Source organism: Protopterus annectens, chromosome 2.part0 (genome assembly GCF_019279795.1).
Source record: "Protopterus annectens isolate FY-2018-M chromosome 2.part0, PAN1.0, whole genome shotgun sequence".
In the NCBI taxonomy this organism is placed as follows: Eukaryota; Metazoa; Chordata; order Ceratodontiformes; family Protopteridae; genus Protopterus; species Protopterus annectens.
The window spans coordinates 1171322821-1171339956 of NC_056728.1; the positions used below are offsets into that span (position 1 = coordinate 1171322821).

Sequence of the window (17136 nt, forward strand, 5' to 3'; positions counted from 1 at the left end):
AAAAGTTCTAGAAAAGTGTATCCACCTTCAAATTCTACCCTACCTCACAGACAGCCACCTACTTACCCCCACACAACATGGTTTTAGACCTGGCCACAGTACCACAACCACTCTCCTCTCTTTCCTCAAAACTGTCAACAAAGTCTGGGATTCCAGCTGTCTAGTGTCCACCCTGCTTTTGGTCTTATCCAAGGCCTTTGACACAATCTCCCATAATCTTCTCCTATCTAAACTTTCTAATCTAAACCTATCCCACTCTTCTGTCAGATGATTTTCTAGTTACCTCTCTGACAGACAGCAAGCTGTTACATGGAAAAAGCCACCTCCTCCTTCCTTAATACACATACAGGCATATCCCAGGGTTCCATATCGGGTCCCCTACTGTTCAACATTTTCATAAATGACTTCTACCACAACATTCCTAGTGCTAAACTGATTCAATATGCAGATGACTCTACGATCATCTGCTCCAGCAATTTCACCTCCACTCTCTTAAAACTAACTCGGTGATTTCTCTTATACTGAACATTGGATAATAGACAACCACCTTTCACTCAGAGCATCAAAAACTAAAATTATGTTATTTTTCCCCTTCAAAAAATACCATTATAGACAAGAACTCATTCTCCATTACTAGCCAAACAATACCTTTCTCGCGGTAGCCTCCCATGCAAAGCTTCTAGGAGTCCTTATTGATGAACAGTTAAAATTTGATACCCACCTACTAACTAATATAAAAAAAACCACCAGAAACTAAGCATGCTCTACCGCCATACCTGCTATATCACTTCCTCTACTAAACTTGCACTCTCCAACATCTTCCTCACTCCTTCTCTACTATATGGTGCCCCACATCTTATCAACCTTCAAGCTTCTCTAAAAACAAAGCTATCCTCCTGTTATAACAAAATGTCTAAGTTTGCTGCAGGTTATAAATCCTCCTCCCACCACTTCAGTGCCCTTAACAAACTAAATTGACTCGAACTTCCCAAACATCTTACCTATATTTAACTTACTTATGCCCATAAACTCATCTTTAAATCCCTCGATCTGCCCCTCCCTTGCCTCCTCCTTCAAAATGCACCTACCCAACAGACTTCTAAGATCCAATAACCAGAATTTGCTTGAACTGCACAACCCTGCTCATCCTCCAGGCAAAAAACTACTATCCTTTTCCACAGCTCACCTCTGGTACTCCCTGCCACCTCTTATTTGTACTACAGACAACCATGTCACCTTTAAGATCCTGCTTCATTCCCATCTCAAAACCCTCTGGGAATGTTCCCGCTCTCATCCCACATGACTCCCCTCTTTTTTTCCTGACTTCTAACACTCCTTTAGTTCTCTCTCCTCTTCATCATACTGTGCTTCTCTGACTACTACCATCCTCATTTCTCTCATTTACTCCTACTCTTGCTCTATTTTTTCTTTCTTTCTTTTTCTTATTGTCCCACCCTTCTTATACTCAACAATTAACACCTCTTATCCCCCCATCCTACTTTAACTCTGCTAAGATTTCACGTAAAACTGTAATGTCAGCCCTGTGTTATTTCACATTCTAACAAATCTAACAGGAATATGCACCAATGGCTTTTTCTTATTTTAATTGACGTGTGTGTGTGTGTGTGTGTGTGTGTGTGTGTGTGTGTGTGTGTGTGTGTGTGTGTGTGTGTGTGTGTGTGTGTGTCTGTGTGTGTGTCTGTGTGTGTCTGCATGTGTTTCTAATTTTACCTTTTTCACTGTAATCATAATTTTTTTGTCATGTTGTGTAATACCATTGTTCTTCAATACATAAATGTACATGTATTGTCTTCATATTATTTTGCTGTTCATGGAGCTTTTCTCCCCGGGACTCCATTGAAAATGGGCTCTTTTTGGCCCAATGGACTATCCTTGTAAACAAACTGTAAAATAAAATAAAAATTATCTGCTATCACACTGTACACCACAAACCGCTCTGTAAATCAGTGCAGCATGAGATAAACTGATAACAACTGCTCAGAATAAGATACACCCAGAAACGCCCAGGCTACTGCATATCACTATAGAAGCAAGCAATGATGTTAGAAAATACAGCACTTACAGTACTATGGTAATTTCATCAAGATTATTTAAAGACAGAACTTAGATTGCATAATCGGTCAGGCCAGACACAAGCATATTGTGGACCACAGCTCAAACACACTAGATATCACCGCAGGCAGCATCTAATACCAAATGTTTTTGATTGAAATGTTATAGCTACGAGATGAAGTGCCATTTATACCAAAGAAGGAATCATAGCTTTGTCTGTTGCAACTATTCACCAGGACTAGCCAAAAGTACCAGTACAGATTTAACATAACTTTAAACTCAGTGGTTGCTATTCATGTCTGGATTTCTTAAAACTATCTAACTATTCCCAAATTCATTGCATCACTGTGAGATATTCCATACAGTATTGATATAACCCAAGATATAGCATCTGATGACCTAACTACTTCCACTTAACTATTTCAGATAAGAAATGTGTCATTCAACCTTTAATAGAAACAAGTCGTCCCAAGTTCAAACATGCTGTACCTGCAGATCTGCTCATATAAACAGAAATTTACTTACTAATTTATTTTGAATGTCTGTCTTTCCATATATTACTTTAAATTAATGTAGAGAGCTAAGATGCTATTATCTTACCTCCAAAAAGTGACCCTTTTATAGTACAGCCAAGTAAGGTAGCAATTGGTGGCAGGGCAATTGTTTGTTCTGGAGCTGCCAGACCAATGATTACAGCAGTTCCGCATCCTTCTCTGCAGGCTTGCACAGCGGACAACTTAAATAAAAAAATCAAACCATAAACACTAAGGATATTACTTGTATGACTGATTAATAAAAAGAATTTAAATAAGCAGGTTTCTTGCATTGCTCATTCATATCTGTATAATGAAAATAACACTGAAAAAAACATAGTCTCATCAAGACACCCTTTATACAGTTTTCTAAGAAATATACTATTAAATTCCAAAGCCTGAACTGTCCAGGTCCTAGGAAAAATACATTTCATGAAATTTTGTCCTGTTCGATTCTCAGCTAGAGCGTCTTCTGTGTGGAGACATGCATGAATGGGTTTACCTTCGTTGAAGGTTGTGCATCAGGGCTGGCAACTCGGCACGTAAAAATCTACTGCCAATTACTAGCGGACCGGAGTTTCGCTGTGGCGACCTCTAACAGGGAAAAGCCAAAAGACACAAACAAATGTCAGAATACTTTATTTCTTCTTTATGCATTAAACTGTCATTTTACTTTATTTAGTGGTCTGTGCTTAGACTCTGTTTTAATTCTACTTTTGTAAAAATGTAAGAAAAAAAGCAAAATCACTATAATAACTAGAAATTACATTTAACAGTCACAGGTGTCAGATGACTTTTATATTTTTAATAATCATAGGTAAGTGCCCCTGGCCTTTTATCTTAAATATAATTTTTTTCCTACTAATTTTTGCTATCACTGGTGTTTATTGCTGTTCTTTTTATTACAAATCCACAGTGCTACATTTCAGATGTGGACAAGTAAAAACAACAAGGTAGGGGTGAAGGGCTGTGAAGTCCAAACCAATATGGCCATAGAGTATTAACCAAGCTACATAACTGGCAACTAAGACACTTTAAAATAATTTCAGTTAAATGGACAGTCTATTCATGAAGAAGGTGGAATCTGCAAACAGAAGTAAAGTTAGTGTGTTTTGAGACCTTTTGTTGATACCATGGCAGTGAAAATAAAAAAAAAATAAATAAAAAAGTCTTAGTTCAGTGGTAGTTCAAGGGTGCTGGTAAATATAACTGAAAGTTTCTGTGGCATCTGCTTGGATGTAGACTAACTAAACATTGAAATACATCCAAACTGGGTTAATTGGAAGAGCAGTCTCCTATACAAGCAAACTTTTATGAAGTGATTAGATCCCTAAATTGGAAGCAGGATAATCTACAGAACAGGTCAAAGAAAGACAACATTAAGATAATAGGGTGTGAAGGAAGTTAGAGGGTCCACTTTGTGGAGAATCATCTTGAGATGATTCTCTACAAAGTTGGAATGGGATTGAGCTGCAATTGGATTGGTCCACTAAGTGAGAAGTAAGCCATGTGATCCTACTCAGCTCAGATGCATTCTGAGTAAGTGATACTAGTCCAGAGAAAATACAGAGAATCTGTGATAGGTGGCATAAACAGAGGCATTCATACCAGCAAGGTTCAAAATAAGATGTACAAAAAAATGGAGACTTGCACCAGAAGAGAGAGTAATACAGTTACTTACTCTGACACTTAAGAAAGGAGGGAGCAGCATGTGGTGTTATCTACACTGATTAACAATTAGCTGGAAAGGAGGGAAGTGGCCTTTCCACAGCAAACATGAGCTTGACTTATTTACAAACGAGATAATTGGAAAAAATGATGGTTGTAGTAGGAGAGAAAAGAGACATTGGGAACAGAGAAAGAGGAGCTCCAATCCAGATGATGAAAATACCGGCTCTCTATTGAAATGTTGGGATTCACAATGCTAAGTCATGACACAAATAAAAAAAGCAAGACTGAAGAGTGAATATCAAGCATTGCTCTTTTCCTTGAACTGTTTTTTTCCCTAAAAACTAACCTCAAGATCACCATACCTCAGAATAGTCTGAGAAATGTCAATTTCAATCTGTGTATATTTAAGACCAGGTTTTTGGCCATTCAGTTTCCACATTACAGGACTTTTCATTCTGAGTCTGAGAAATGTCAATTTCAATCTGTGTATATTTAAGACCAGGTTTTTGGCCATTCAGTTTCCACATTACAGGACTTTTCATTCTGAGTCTAGATATTTCAGTTGCCAAAAATATCAGGTGACAGCAGTGATAAGGTGTTCAAGAGTACATCGGGAGGTCTGGTGGATGATGCTGAAGACAAAATGGACTTGCATGATGACAGATTCACAAATCATAAGGAGGAGAGAATAAAAACTTCAAGTTGGGCTCATCTGGATAATGTTTTAGAGGTGGGAAGACTGTCCCTAATGAAGCTTTTAATATCATGGGGCGATTAAAATAAAAAGTCCATGTTCACTACAAGAATCTAGAAGAAACATTCTGGACTCACTGGAGAGTTAACTCTGTCTTCAGTTTATCAGAAATATCCTCTCAAAATGGACTGACATCCAGTAGCCAGAATTCAAAGTAGACCAAGCACCATCACACCATGGAATTCCAAATAGAGAAGACCTCCTGCATAGAGACCTATAATTCTACATTTTGGATCTGTTCCCCTTTGGAAGAGGGTCCTTGTAAAAAAGTTTTTCCCTAAAAACTAACCTCGAGATCACCATACCTCAGAATAACCTGAGAAATGTCAATTTCAGTCTGTGTATATTTAAGGCCAGGTTTTTGGCCATTCAGTTTCCACATTACAGGACTTGACATTCTGAGTCTAGATATTTCAGTTGCCAAAAATATCAGGTGACAGCAGTGATAAGGTGTCTAAGAGTGCATCGGGAGGTCTGGTGGATGATGCTGAAGACCAAAGGGACTTGCATAATGACAGATTCACAAATCATAAGGAGGAGAGAATAAAAACCTGATGTTGGGCTCATCTATATAATGTTTAAAGGTGGGAAGACTGTCCCTAATGTAGCTTTTAATAACATGGGCTGCATTTTGGATCTTTTCCCCTTTGGAAGAGGGTCCTTGTTTGTCTATGGAATCTTGTTAAGAAATGAATACATGACAACACTCTAATCATTGTGGATTGGGACTTGTCAGGAAATACACAAGAAACAATCAATCTTTATGCTAGCAGTCAAAACTTGCAGGGCAAAGTGTCTGTGGTTTAAGTTGTCACAAAATCTTTCTGTTTGGTTGGGCAAAGACATGTACAGCTCCACAAAGCCATTTTAAGCTGTTCAGGTACCTATCCATTGATAAAATTCTGCAACAACTAACTGGATGATAACAAGTGATGGAAAGTATGCCCACATGCAGTAGGAAGTTCCAGCACTGGGTAGAAGAGGTCCATTGGAGCTTTTCCAACTGTTTTAAGTGCCAACTGGTTCTGTAGAAAAGGCAAATTTGATTATTGAAACCTGAAGGAAATCAAATAGAATAATTAAAGCTGTTTACATGCTGGAGTCCAAGTGCAATTGCAGGGGCGAGGATGCTTGTTCTTTATTTCATGCTGGCTGCTCTCATAACCAGACATGTACATTGGTATGTCCTTTTGTAATGAAAGATTATGGAAAGTAACTCCATTTCCCAGATGTATATGAAAGTTTCAATTCCCACTACTCTGCAGCTTATTAACAATATCCAGGAAAATGACTACAAAGAATAGAAAAAAAATAGGTTATGTCTTCATTTACAGAATTTATAAATACTTTCACTGTTGTAAAACATAAAGAAATGTCTACTATTAAGATGAAAACAAATAAGCAAAACAATTTAGAACATTAATTACTGGATAATATGGAACTCATTAATAGAGAGCTATTAATTTATGTTCAATGATGAATTTATACTGTTTGGTTGTTTAATACATTTTAGTAATGTACATAACAAGAACTGATGAAGACAAGTGTGGACATTTATTTGCTTTATTACATTACTATGTTTGTTTTGTTATATAAAATTTCAATAAGAATATTACAAAAAATGGTGAATTAATTAGTGACTTGGTAAGTCTCCTTGCAGGCAATAAATGGTATGTGTTTAGTGAAGGTTTAATTAACTCTATAGGGTTATGGTGTTTCTGCAGAAAGTAAGAAGGGGGCCCATTACAAATCAAATCACAACACGTTTTTTAACTGGGTGATAATTGACACCTAGCTTTTTTGGCTTGCTGAGAATATCAGCACATTGGGAAATGCTTAACAGCTAACATGCGCTGACTGCAGGGCTACAAAATTCAGTATGCCTCATGTCTTAAGATACAGTCTGGATTTTTTTTTTTTTTTAATATTTGTATTCATTTCCAAAAACAAGAAAACATGAATGCAGGTTATTTATGACAATGAAGTATTTACAAATTATTTAAAAAGTTAGGCTAAAACCTCTAAACAGATATCAAACATTAAAACCAAAATAAAGTATTTATAAGGGTGTCTATTGTTGACATATAATTGACTTTCTATACAATTGTTTCCTGATTATAATCTGCTGCAGTCATTATTCTCCAGTATTTCAGTTACTTTTTGCCATGCTACGTATAATGATGTAGTTCTTTCAGTTCTTCCTTTAATAGTGTTCATTTCCAATTGTGATACTGCTGACACCATATTCATGAATTGCTTAAAAGTTGGAGAAGCTTTGGATTTCCAGTTTGATGTAATGGTCTTCCATGCAATAGCTAGGAGAGTCCATAAGATTACATATTTTGTTCTTGGCACACAGTCAGGTACAGGTGCATTAAACAAAATAATAGATTTGGATATCTGGAATTTATCATTGAATACCATTTGCAGAAAATAATTTATTTTATCCCAATATGGTTTAATCAAATGGCATTCGTAGAACATATGTTGCCAGTCTGCTTTTATTGATAAATCACATCTCCAGCAGCCAATATTTTTCTTAAACATAAGTTCCATTTTATGAGGGTTACATAAGATCTGTGTATGAATTGCCATGTAAAAAGTCTCCAATGTAATGAAAGTGATGTCTGTTTTGGAGAGAGAAGAATTAGTTTTTTATCTCTGTCATTTGGCACATGTCCATTAACTGATCTATAATAATTCCATATTTTGTCATTATTATGCATTTTTATTTTTTTGTTTGTTTTATAAATAGATGATAAGTATCCCTTTCCAGTAATGGGTTGATTCGTTAGTAATATTATATGTTCTATAAGGTTAGGAACATTTTGTCTTATTGATGGTTGCATTGTTTCTTGTTTGCTTAATATATACTGTCTTAATTCTTGTACATGTAACCACGAACTATCTTCCATATTTAATTTCTGTTTAATCTGGTCAGAGGTTTTCCAGAGTTTAGCAACTGATGCCAATATATTAATCCCTTTTCTTTAAGCATGTTGACTACTTCCATATTAAATGTTATTATAGTACCTTGTGTGTACGCTACTAGATATAAAAGAAATGACCATGCTTTAATATCAGGATTGCTATTAATAAGATTTTGGAAAATTTTTAATGTATAAGTAATGTATTTGGAACTTATATTTTTATTCTTATGTATCATCATATATTCCTTCATCAGCCATAGAAAATTGTTTGGTATGAAATCTGTATACTTTTTTGCTACTACAAATCCTGATTTTAACCAGATTCTCTCATGAACTAGCTTCCATTTTGATGTATATTTTGTATTTAGCCATAATGATATTGTTTTAATAATGGATGAATGCAAATATATTTCTATGTCTGGTAAACCCATGCCACCTATATCCCAATCATCTAGATGATACTTCATAGCTATCCTTGGTTTTTTGGATACCATAGGAATCTTACCATTAAATCATTTAATTGTTTTAGGTGTGATTTAGCTGGTGGCAAAGAACAAGCTTGTATGACATAAAGAATTTTTGGAAATATGATCATTTTAATTATATAAAGCCTTTCTTCCATTGAAAAGAAGAATTTATTCCATCTTTGTATTAGATTTTTAATATTATTTAAGGTCTCTTTATAATTTGTTTCAATTGTAGTATCTAGGTTGTTAGTTATTATAATTCCCAAGTATTTAATTATATTATCGGTAGAGATATATTTATGGTATTTTTATTTAGATCTTTTTATTAGTATTTATAAGCAATACATTTGTTTTGTTCTCATTAAATTTAAGACTTGAAAAGTTTTGAAAGTTTTGAATTGAGTCCCATAATGCTTTTAAACTGCTATTATTATTTTTTAAGGTAATTAAAATATCATCAGCAAAAAGTTGAATTTTAAGCTCTAGGCTGTTGTCTAGTTGTATTCCTTCAATATTTTTATCCATACATATATTATTTGCTAAGGGTTCAATGACTAGTGCAAACAATAATGGAGAAAGAGGGTAACCTTGTTTTGTGCCCTTAGTTATTTTAATAGATTTAGACAGACAAGATCCCAGTTTTATATAAGCCAATGATGTTTCATATAATGATTTTATTAACAAAGTGAAGTTGTTTGAGAAGCCATATTCTTCTAAAACTAACCACAGATAATCCCAGTTCACTGAATCAAATGCGCTATTTATGTCTAAGCTAATAACATTCATTTTGTTTTTTGTGACATTTATATAATCAATTAAGGAAATAATTATTTTAATGTTGTCATAAGTGTTCCTATCTTTTATAAAACCTGTTTGATCCTTCTCTATCAAAAGTGGTAGTAATTGTTTTATTCGAGCAGCATGTATTGCCATAAAAATTTTATAATCTATATTAAGAAGTGAAATGGGTCTGTATGATGAACATTCACTGGGATCTTTATTTTGTTTCAGAATTGGTGATATTAATGTGTACTTCCAAGAAGGAGGAATGTCTTTACCATTTTTAACTGATGAAAAGACATTCAATAACAACAGCAAAGCCTCATTTGATAGTAATTTAAACATTTCTGGGGTGATATTATCTATACCTGGAGCTTTGTTTAATTTTAGCTTATTTACTTCAGCTTTAAGTTCTGTCATTGTTATTTGTTTATCTATTAGTTGTACCTGCTCCTCTAATAACCTAACTTTAACATTGTTTTTGAGAAAAGCTTTCAATGCTGAATGTGTTTCTGTTTTCTCATTTTGATTATTAAGTTTATGAAAAATAGCCTAAAAGCTTCTAGTATTCCTTCTAAATCAGATACTTTCTTTTTGGTTTCTATATTATGTATTTCCTTGATTCGATTTGTTTTAATAATCTTTTTAGTCCTATTTGCTATTCTTCGTTGGTTTTTAGGGTTCATTGAATAGTAACATAGTTTAATTTTTTCTAAGTTGATAATTGTTTTGTGGTGTAGCGTCTCTGAGTATTTTTTATTAATATCTTCTAGTTCTTTTATTAAGTTAGTGTTTCCATTTTGAATATCAAGCTTTAAATTATCTACTTTTGACTGTAATTCCATTAATTCTTTATTCCACTGTTTTTGTTTATTTTTATACCATCCCACTGCTCTTCCATATAGGTATGCTTTCAATGCATCCCATATATATATTTCAGATACATCTTTTGTAAGATTGATATCTAGGAATGTTTGTGTCTCTTTAATATAAAATCCCTTAAAATCTTTGAGATTTGTTATGTAAGATGGTATTCTTGTTACTGATATCCTTCTCTTGAAACATAAGTCTATCTCAAACGTTATGGTGTTATGGTCCGAAAATGGACATGAAATTGTCTTGACTTTATTTAATTTAGAGGTTAAATCCTTTGTTATGTACACTCTATCTATTCAAGAGTATGTATTATGTCTATGGGAAAAATGTGTAAAGAATAGTGAATCTGGGATAGCATACTCATTTATTTCAACTATATTAAAAGTTTCAACAAACTCAGATAACAACTTTGTTAAAGGTGATCTCTTACATGTAGTTTTAGTATTTGTGTCAGTTTCTTTTATAATGCAATTGAAATCTCCTGCTATGATTAAATTGCCTTTGGTATATTGTACAATGTCTTCTAAGTGTTGTTTGACCACTCTAACACCTAGTCCTGGTATCCAATAAATATTCACTAATGTATATATCATTTCATTGATAGATATTGTCACTAGACAAAACATTCCTGAGTTGTCATGGAACGTGTTTATGATTTTGGGCATTAAAGTAGTGTTTTTCCACAAAATTGCTACTCCCCTTCGCTTCTGATTATAGGTGGAACTTACTAGTATTGTATAATTTTTATTGTTTATTTTATTTATGTCTTCCTGTGTAAGGTGTGTTTCCTGTAAAAATACTAGTTGCTTCACATAGCTTTAAATATCTATAAAGACTTTCCCTTTTGCAGCTATTATTTAAACCATTTACATTAAGAGATATACATTTTGCAATTGGATTTATATTAGCTTTGCTTTTATCCATATTCATATACTTGTAACAATGTGTAGATGTGTGTACATGAAGAGAATGACTTGTTCTTTCTTCTTCCAACAGTATTACAATAGATTATAGACACCCAATAAAAGTAAATTACAAGATCATAACTGAGAACAATATAAGATAAACAACAACCAAACCCCTCCATGAGAAAAAACATCTCATCCTTGAATGATCTAATCATTCAAGCAATCTCTCTAAGTCTGCATTTCAGCATCCTCCCCCGGCCCCACCATGTGGTAGTTTTATAATGAAAAGTATCTTATATATCTTTTAAGTATACATGTATCTGTCTTTACAGATTACTTAAATACAGTCTTTATCTATTTTTAATATTTTATAAAACACTAAGGCAACACAACTATACATAGATTTAATACTTAACTATTTGGTTTTGTTTAAATTGTAAAGGAAAATCTTTTATTTTAATATATCTTTTGTGTAGCAATAACGGTTATGCATCTTAAAAATAATATGCTTGCTGTCTATCTCCCTTATAGTGTGAGTGGCATTCATAGGTATCAAATTTATTGTAATGGTCTACCTATATATATATATATATATATATATATATATATATATATATATATATATATACATATACATACATACACATACACACATATATATATATATATATATATATACACACACATACATACATACACACATATATGCATACATACATAAAAAAAAAATGTTAAGCATTATATGCATCAGTTAACCATGCCACAAGTTGATTAAATCAGAAAGTATCCGTAACAATGAATATAACGTTACATTTGTATTGTCATTTATCAGTAATCTTATAGTTTTCTTTTAATTCAAAAAGTCATATTTTAGTGGTATGAATGCTACTAATTTGTTTTTGGCATTGGTATTATATAGTTTAAGACTATATTTCTTAGCAATTCCTATATATTTATTAGTGCCACTGGCATATTTCATCGCTAGTGTACCACATATGTCATATGTCAAATAGCAACTCATACTCCTTACGATATTACAGGATTTATCTGCAGCATTATAACTGTAAGGTTGGAAAATATGAGAAGCAAAGTAGGCTTTAAATATGCTATAACACAATTGTTTGGTACTTATTACTGTCAACTCTTCTACATACACAGGAAAAGATAACCTTATATGACCAGCAACCATTTTTCTTCATTTTTCTCTTCATCCTTCTATTCTCCATTTTTAATAAATATTTGTTTCTATTGTGGCTTCTTTGAATTTAGTGAGGGTACTCCATATCATATTATAGATAATATATAATGTTCAAACAGAGAACATGCTCAATATAGAGACATATTCTCAACTCAAGTGGTCCACACCATATATTTATAACACTGCAGTCAGAAATATACTAATGAATATGCAATAACTAGCAGCTTTGCAGCATGTGTGTGTCTCTAACAAGCACATACCTATAGGATATTAAAAAGAATAGATAGCACGCTCTTGTTTCATAATTAACAAATGCACACAGCCTGGTATTTACTTTCACAGACAGAAATTAGACCTGTTACTTATATGCATATCAGGTACCAACAGCAATATGTTAGTAAATGCCTATGCTATTCAAATCATATTTTAATGCTGATTGATATGAGATGTAGCTGACAATGGCTTTAGTGGTTGTGATGTTATATAATATATATTCAGTATTATAAGTAAAAGTATGTTGCATGTCTATTTGCAATCTAAGGTTCAAGGCTGATCAATTTAGACATGCAAGACAATCTCTTTAGCCTTGGTTATATAATGAGAGTTACTGTGTCTCTACACAACCATTCATTTTCAGTGAGGATGTTCAATATTAATATAACTTGCCTTTAATAAAAGCATACTTATAATTCAGCAGTTCTTTCCTATATATATATATATATATATATATATATATATATATATATATATATATATATATATATATATATATATATATATATATATATATATAACAATATCATAAGCAAGACTGAGATTTTTTTCTTGCTCATTACTGCTTAATGATTGTGCTACTTGAACAATTTAATATTTCAGAGTATTTTGATAATTAAACAGCAACTCCTTTTTACCTTTAAAATGCCTAATAACACATAGCTATATTCATGAACCTTAATTGACTTACTATCCTTAAGGTTGAGTACACTAGCTGCAGTGTGTTTACAAATATGTTATATAGTTCCAGTCAAGGACTTAAATATATAAAATTTTTATAAAATTAAGTTAAATTATAGTAATTTACATGGGTGATCTTATCAGAAAAGATTATAGTAAAGTCTGTATGTGTTAACTATTCATACAGTTTCTTCCAAGTGATATACTTCTTTTTAAGCTTTGTGTGCTGTTTATGTGTACAGTTCAAAATGAATAACAAATATTACAATATAACAAAACGTCATGTATGTGTTGATACCTTCTAAATTCATTAGGTACTTCAGTGTACTTTTAATATTTGTTAAAACTGTAAAAGCACTTTGCCATCTCATAAATAGTGTGCTGGTTACTTTAAGTAGCTTAGGAGCTGACACCACACCCATACTGTCTTGTTTTAGTGCTGACATCACTCATGACTGTTTACTTTCATTTTGTGCTGTTAGAAGGTTTAACACACTGTAATGGATTCTAACTGAAGAACCTTCATTCAGGGGTGGTAAAATAAGAGTTCCCAGCTCGTGACCATGGTGGGAAGACAAAAACAAAGTAAGTGAAGTTTTTAGGGCTTTTTTTAAACTGAACACTAGCTCATTAAACTTCTATTAGTTTTCTTAACATTAAGGACAGATATACAAGCCAAACAGTTGTTTGTTAGTCAAAAAGGCACTTTTAACATCAAAGAATAGATAATTACTTTTCAAGGTACTTTTTGACAGTTATTACTATCAGTTTTTATATATTATTATGTGTATTAAATACATCAGTTTAGATATTTCATGCAGCTTAGTGTAAATAATATAAAAAGGAATCATGCTCATTTAAACACACCACATTAATATGTCAGTGTAAATACATCATATTCTATACTAGCAGTAAAAGGCAGGTAATTTATAAATGAACTATCTAAACATCATTTAGACTTAGAAAAATCATGACTGTAAGTATTTGCACTGTAATAGAGAAAGATATGTTACCTTGCTTAAAATGTCCTGCTTATCTTGTATTTATATTGTTTCAAAGACTGACACATGTGTAAAGCATGAATGCTTTCAAAGAACTTTTTTGCCTTACAGAGCAAATAGAAGACAATAATGTTTGTGTTTTTCATATGTCTTTTATCGTTTCTTCTTCTTCTTGTCAGCAGTGCTCCATTCATTTTTTTCTAAGTGATACAACCCCAAATTGGGAGAAATCCATTTCTTCCACATTATCCAAGGTTTTATTAGCTGAAAGATAAGAAACTGTTGCTTGCAGAGTGTCAAAAGTTTTAGGACCTTCAGTAAAAAATATTTTTATTCTTGCAGGGAACAGCAAGTGGACTTTAAGTTGTCTTTTTTTAAATTCCTTTATCAGAGGGAGACATTCTTTTCTTGCAGTTATAACTCCAGCAGAATAATTATTATCAAATCTGATTATGTTGTCTTTGTATTTAACTGGAGAAGTTGACCATGCTGTTTTTAAAATAAGTTCCTTGTCCTGTGATGAAAAAACTTTACTATTATTGATCTCGGGTGATTTTTTGATTTGATGGTTGATGAAGCAGCTCTTAAGGATCTGTGGGCTCTTTCAATTCCATAAGAAAGAGCTTCAGGCAATTTTAAAACTTCTGGTAACCAGGTAGTAAGGAAAGTCACCATGTTATCTCCCTCTGTTTTCTCTGGTAGCCCATAGATGCGAAGGTTATTTCGTCTGGACCTGTTCTCTAGATCCTCTATTTTATTTTGTAATGAAGCATTTTGTTGTGATAAAAAATGTAGCTGAAGATCTTGTTCTGAGAGTCTGCCCTCAGTATCATTTAAGGATCTCTCTATGTCAGCTATTTGAAACTTCTGTTGCATCATTATTTCTTGTAGTTGCTGTATTTGTTTTGTAGATCTCTCATCAAAAGTGTCCAGTTTGGTATTCATTTTGTCAAATTTCACTGACAAGTCTTGTCTAGCATTTAATAAAGACTGTATCTCCTTTTTCATCATCTGGTCCTGTGTGGTATGCTTAGAAAGGCTCATTTTCAGTAGATTCAGATACCTTCCTTCTTGTTTTTGACAGGAAAAATAATGTTTAAAGCCAAATTTTTTGCACTGTAGACTTCTAGTGATATTAGTAGAAGTAATTCAACAAAATAGGTTTGTCTGCAATATCTAGTTTTTAAAAATTCCTGTCAGAAATATCTTTTGAGTGCAGAGCTGAGAAAAGATGCTGCCAACCAGTCTACATCCTAGCCACGCCCCCACAGTCTGGATTATTGAGGAAAAAAAACAGTCTTGTTTTTTTCTAAGATTTGGGGAATGTCCACTTCATATTATTATTGTTGCTAGCAGCTAGCATATGGAGTGAGACTGATTAGTTGGTTTGTCTTATTTGTGTGTTTGAGTCACCTTTTCTAAACATAATGGGTAAACCATCCCTGAGAGACAATATAGATAGTCTCTATATTATGCTAAACACTTGAACTGGAAGAAATTTCAGGTGCCTCACTGGTGATGAACTTTATGGAGAATTGGACAGATGCATGTTACAAACTAATTATAGTCTTTGTAGTTGGCAAATTTAGAAAGGATTTTCATGTAAAAAATATTATTTTTTGCCTGTTTAAGATGGTCTATACAATAAAAATGGCAAAACTACTGAAGCAGTGTTAACCCATATTGTACATACTATGAGGTGCAAGTGTGCAATGGCTTATGAGCCTGCTATATCTATGTTGCTGTTGGAGGGGGCCATTAGTAAAGAAAAGAGCCCTGAAAAGAGTTTGGGTTAGGTAATAAAATGTCTGTGGGTGGCCTGGTACTAGTTAGAATGCATTGAGCATTTATGTGACAAGAAAACACATAGGCTCAGTGGGCATAAATAGTGGCACAGAAGAGAAGTCTGCATGAATCCTTAGGAATGAAATTCACTTACTGAGAAGGCATGTTAGTTTTCTTAGGAGAATAAAACTAACACCTGCTATTTATCCAAGAAGCCACAAAGAAGAAAGTAATACATTTTGCCATGCCCTATAGCTAGACCCTAGCAATACCATCTTTTGCTGAAGTTAGGATACAGGGGCTGAAATCTGTACAGTGAGGCTAGTCAGTGTAAAGATGTATACATGGCAACCAAGTGTAAGCTTATCTGGAGCCAGAATGTGTTTTATATATATATATATATATATATATATATATATATATATATATATATATATATATATATATATATATATATATATATATATATATATATATATATATATATATATATATATATATACAGAACATAAGAACAGAATGAGGTCTGTAAATATTATAATATATGTCAATTTATCACAGGTGCCTTTCAAGCAAGATTAGAAAGAAGTATGTGAGGCCCTTATCTATTTAGGATAATGTATGTTGTAATTATAACAGCAATCCCAGGAAAGATTGAACCTCCTGATTTTGATTCATAGGGAGAAGTTTGGTATTGTGCTTATAGGAGTGAAATATGAATGGATAAGCTCTAATGGGGTGAAGATGATTCTCACATCTTCTTTTTAAAGTCCTTGCATTAGCAAGATGTTTTGACTTGAAATGAGACAGCAGCAACTTTCATCTAAACTGTGAAGTATTTTACTTGTTTGCATTAGATATGTATAAATTGATAAGGGATTGGCAATGGAAAGATGGAACTGCTTTTTGCCATTAGACGTGTTTCATGACTAGCTACCAAGTGCTTGCTAAGTAGAAGAGAAGGAGGAGTCCTGAAGCAGGAACAAAGCCCCCTCCTTGGAAGCTGGGGAGATAGTTACACAAGTTATACACTTGTTATTTCAACTGTTTAGAGTTCATTTTTAACATCAATGGTGGGATGAATTTATAATACAGGTATTTGGGAAACACATTTTTTGTGTCTATTCATAATAGTAACATGAAAAACCGAGCTTATATGAGCTGTTTAAATAATGGAAATCAAGTATTAAGTTACTTTATATATTT

General features: G+C 33.0%; 1 protein-coding gene across 1 annotated transcript in view; it reads right to left on the reverse strand.

Annotated features, from left to right (window-relative positions):
* The window catches only part of LOC122792828 (alcohol dehydrogenase class-3-like), a 286376-nt gene that overhangs the window by 65278 nt on the left and 203962 nt on the right, over positions 1 to 17136 (reverse strand). The window contains exon 7 of the mRNA XM_044060387.1: positions 2674 to 2809. Coding sequence (XP_043916322.1) covers positions 2674 to 2809 — 136 coding nt within the window. The remainder of the gene's footprint in view (positions 1 to 2673; positions 2810 to 17136) is intronic.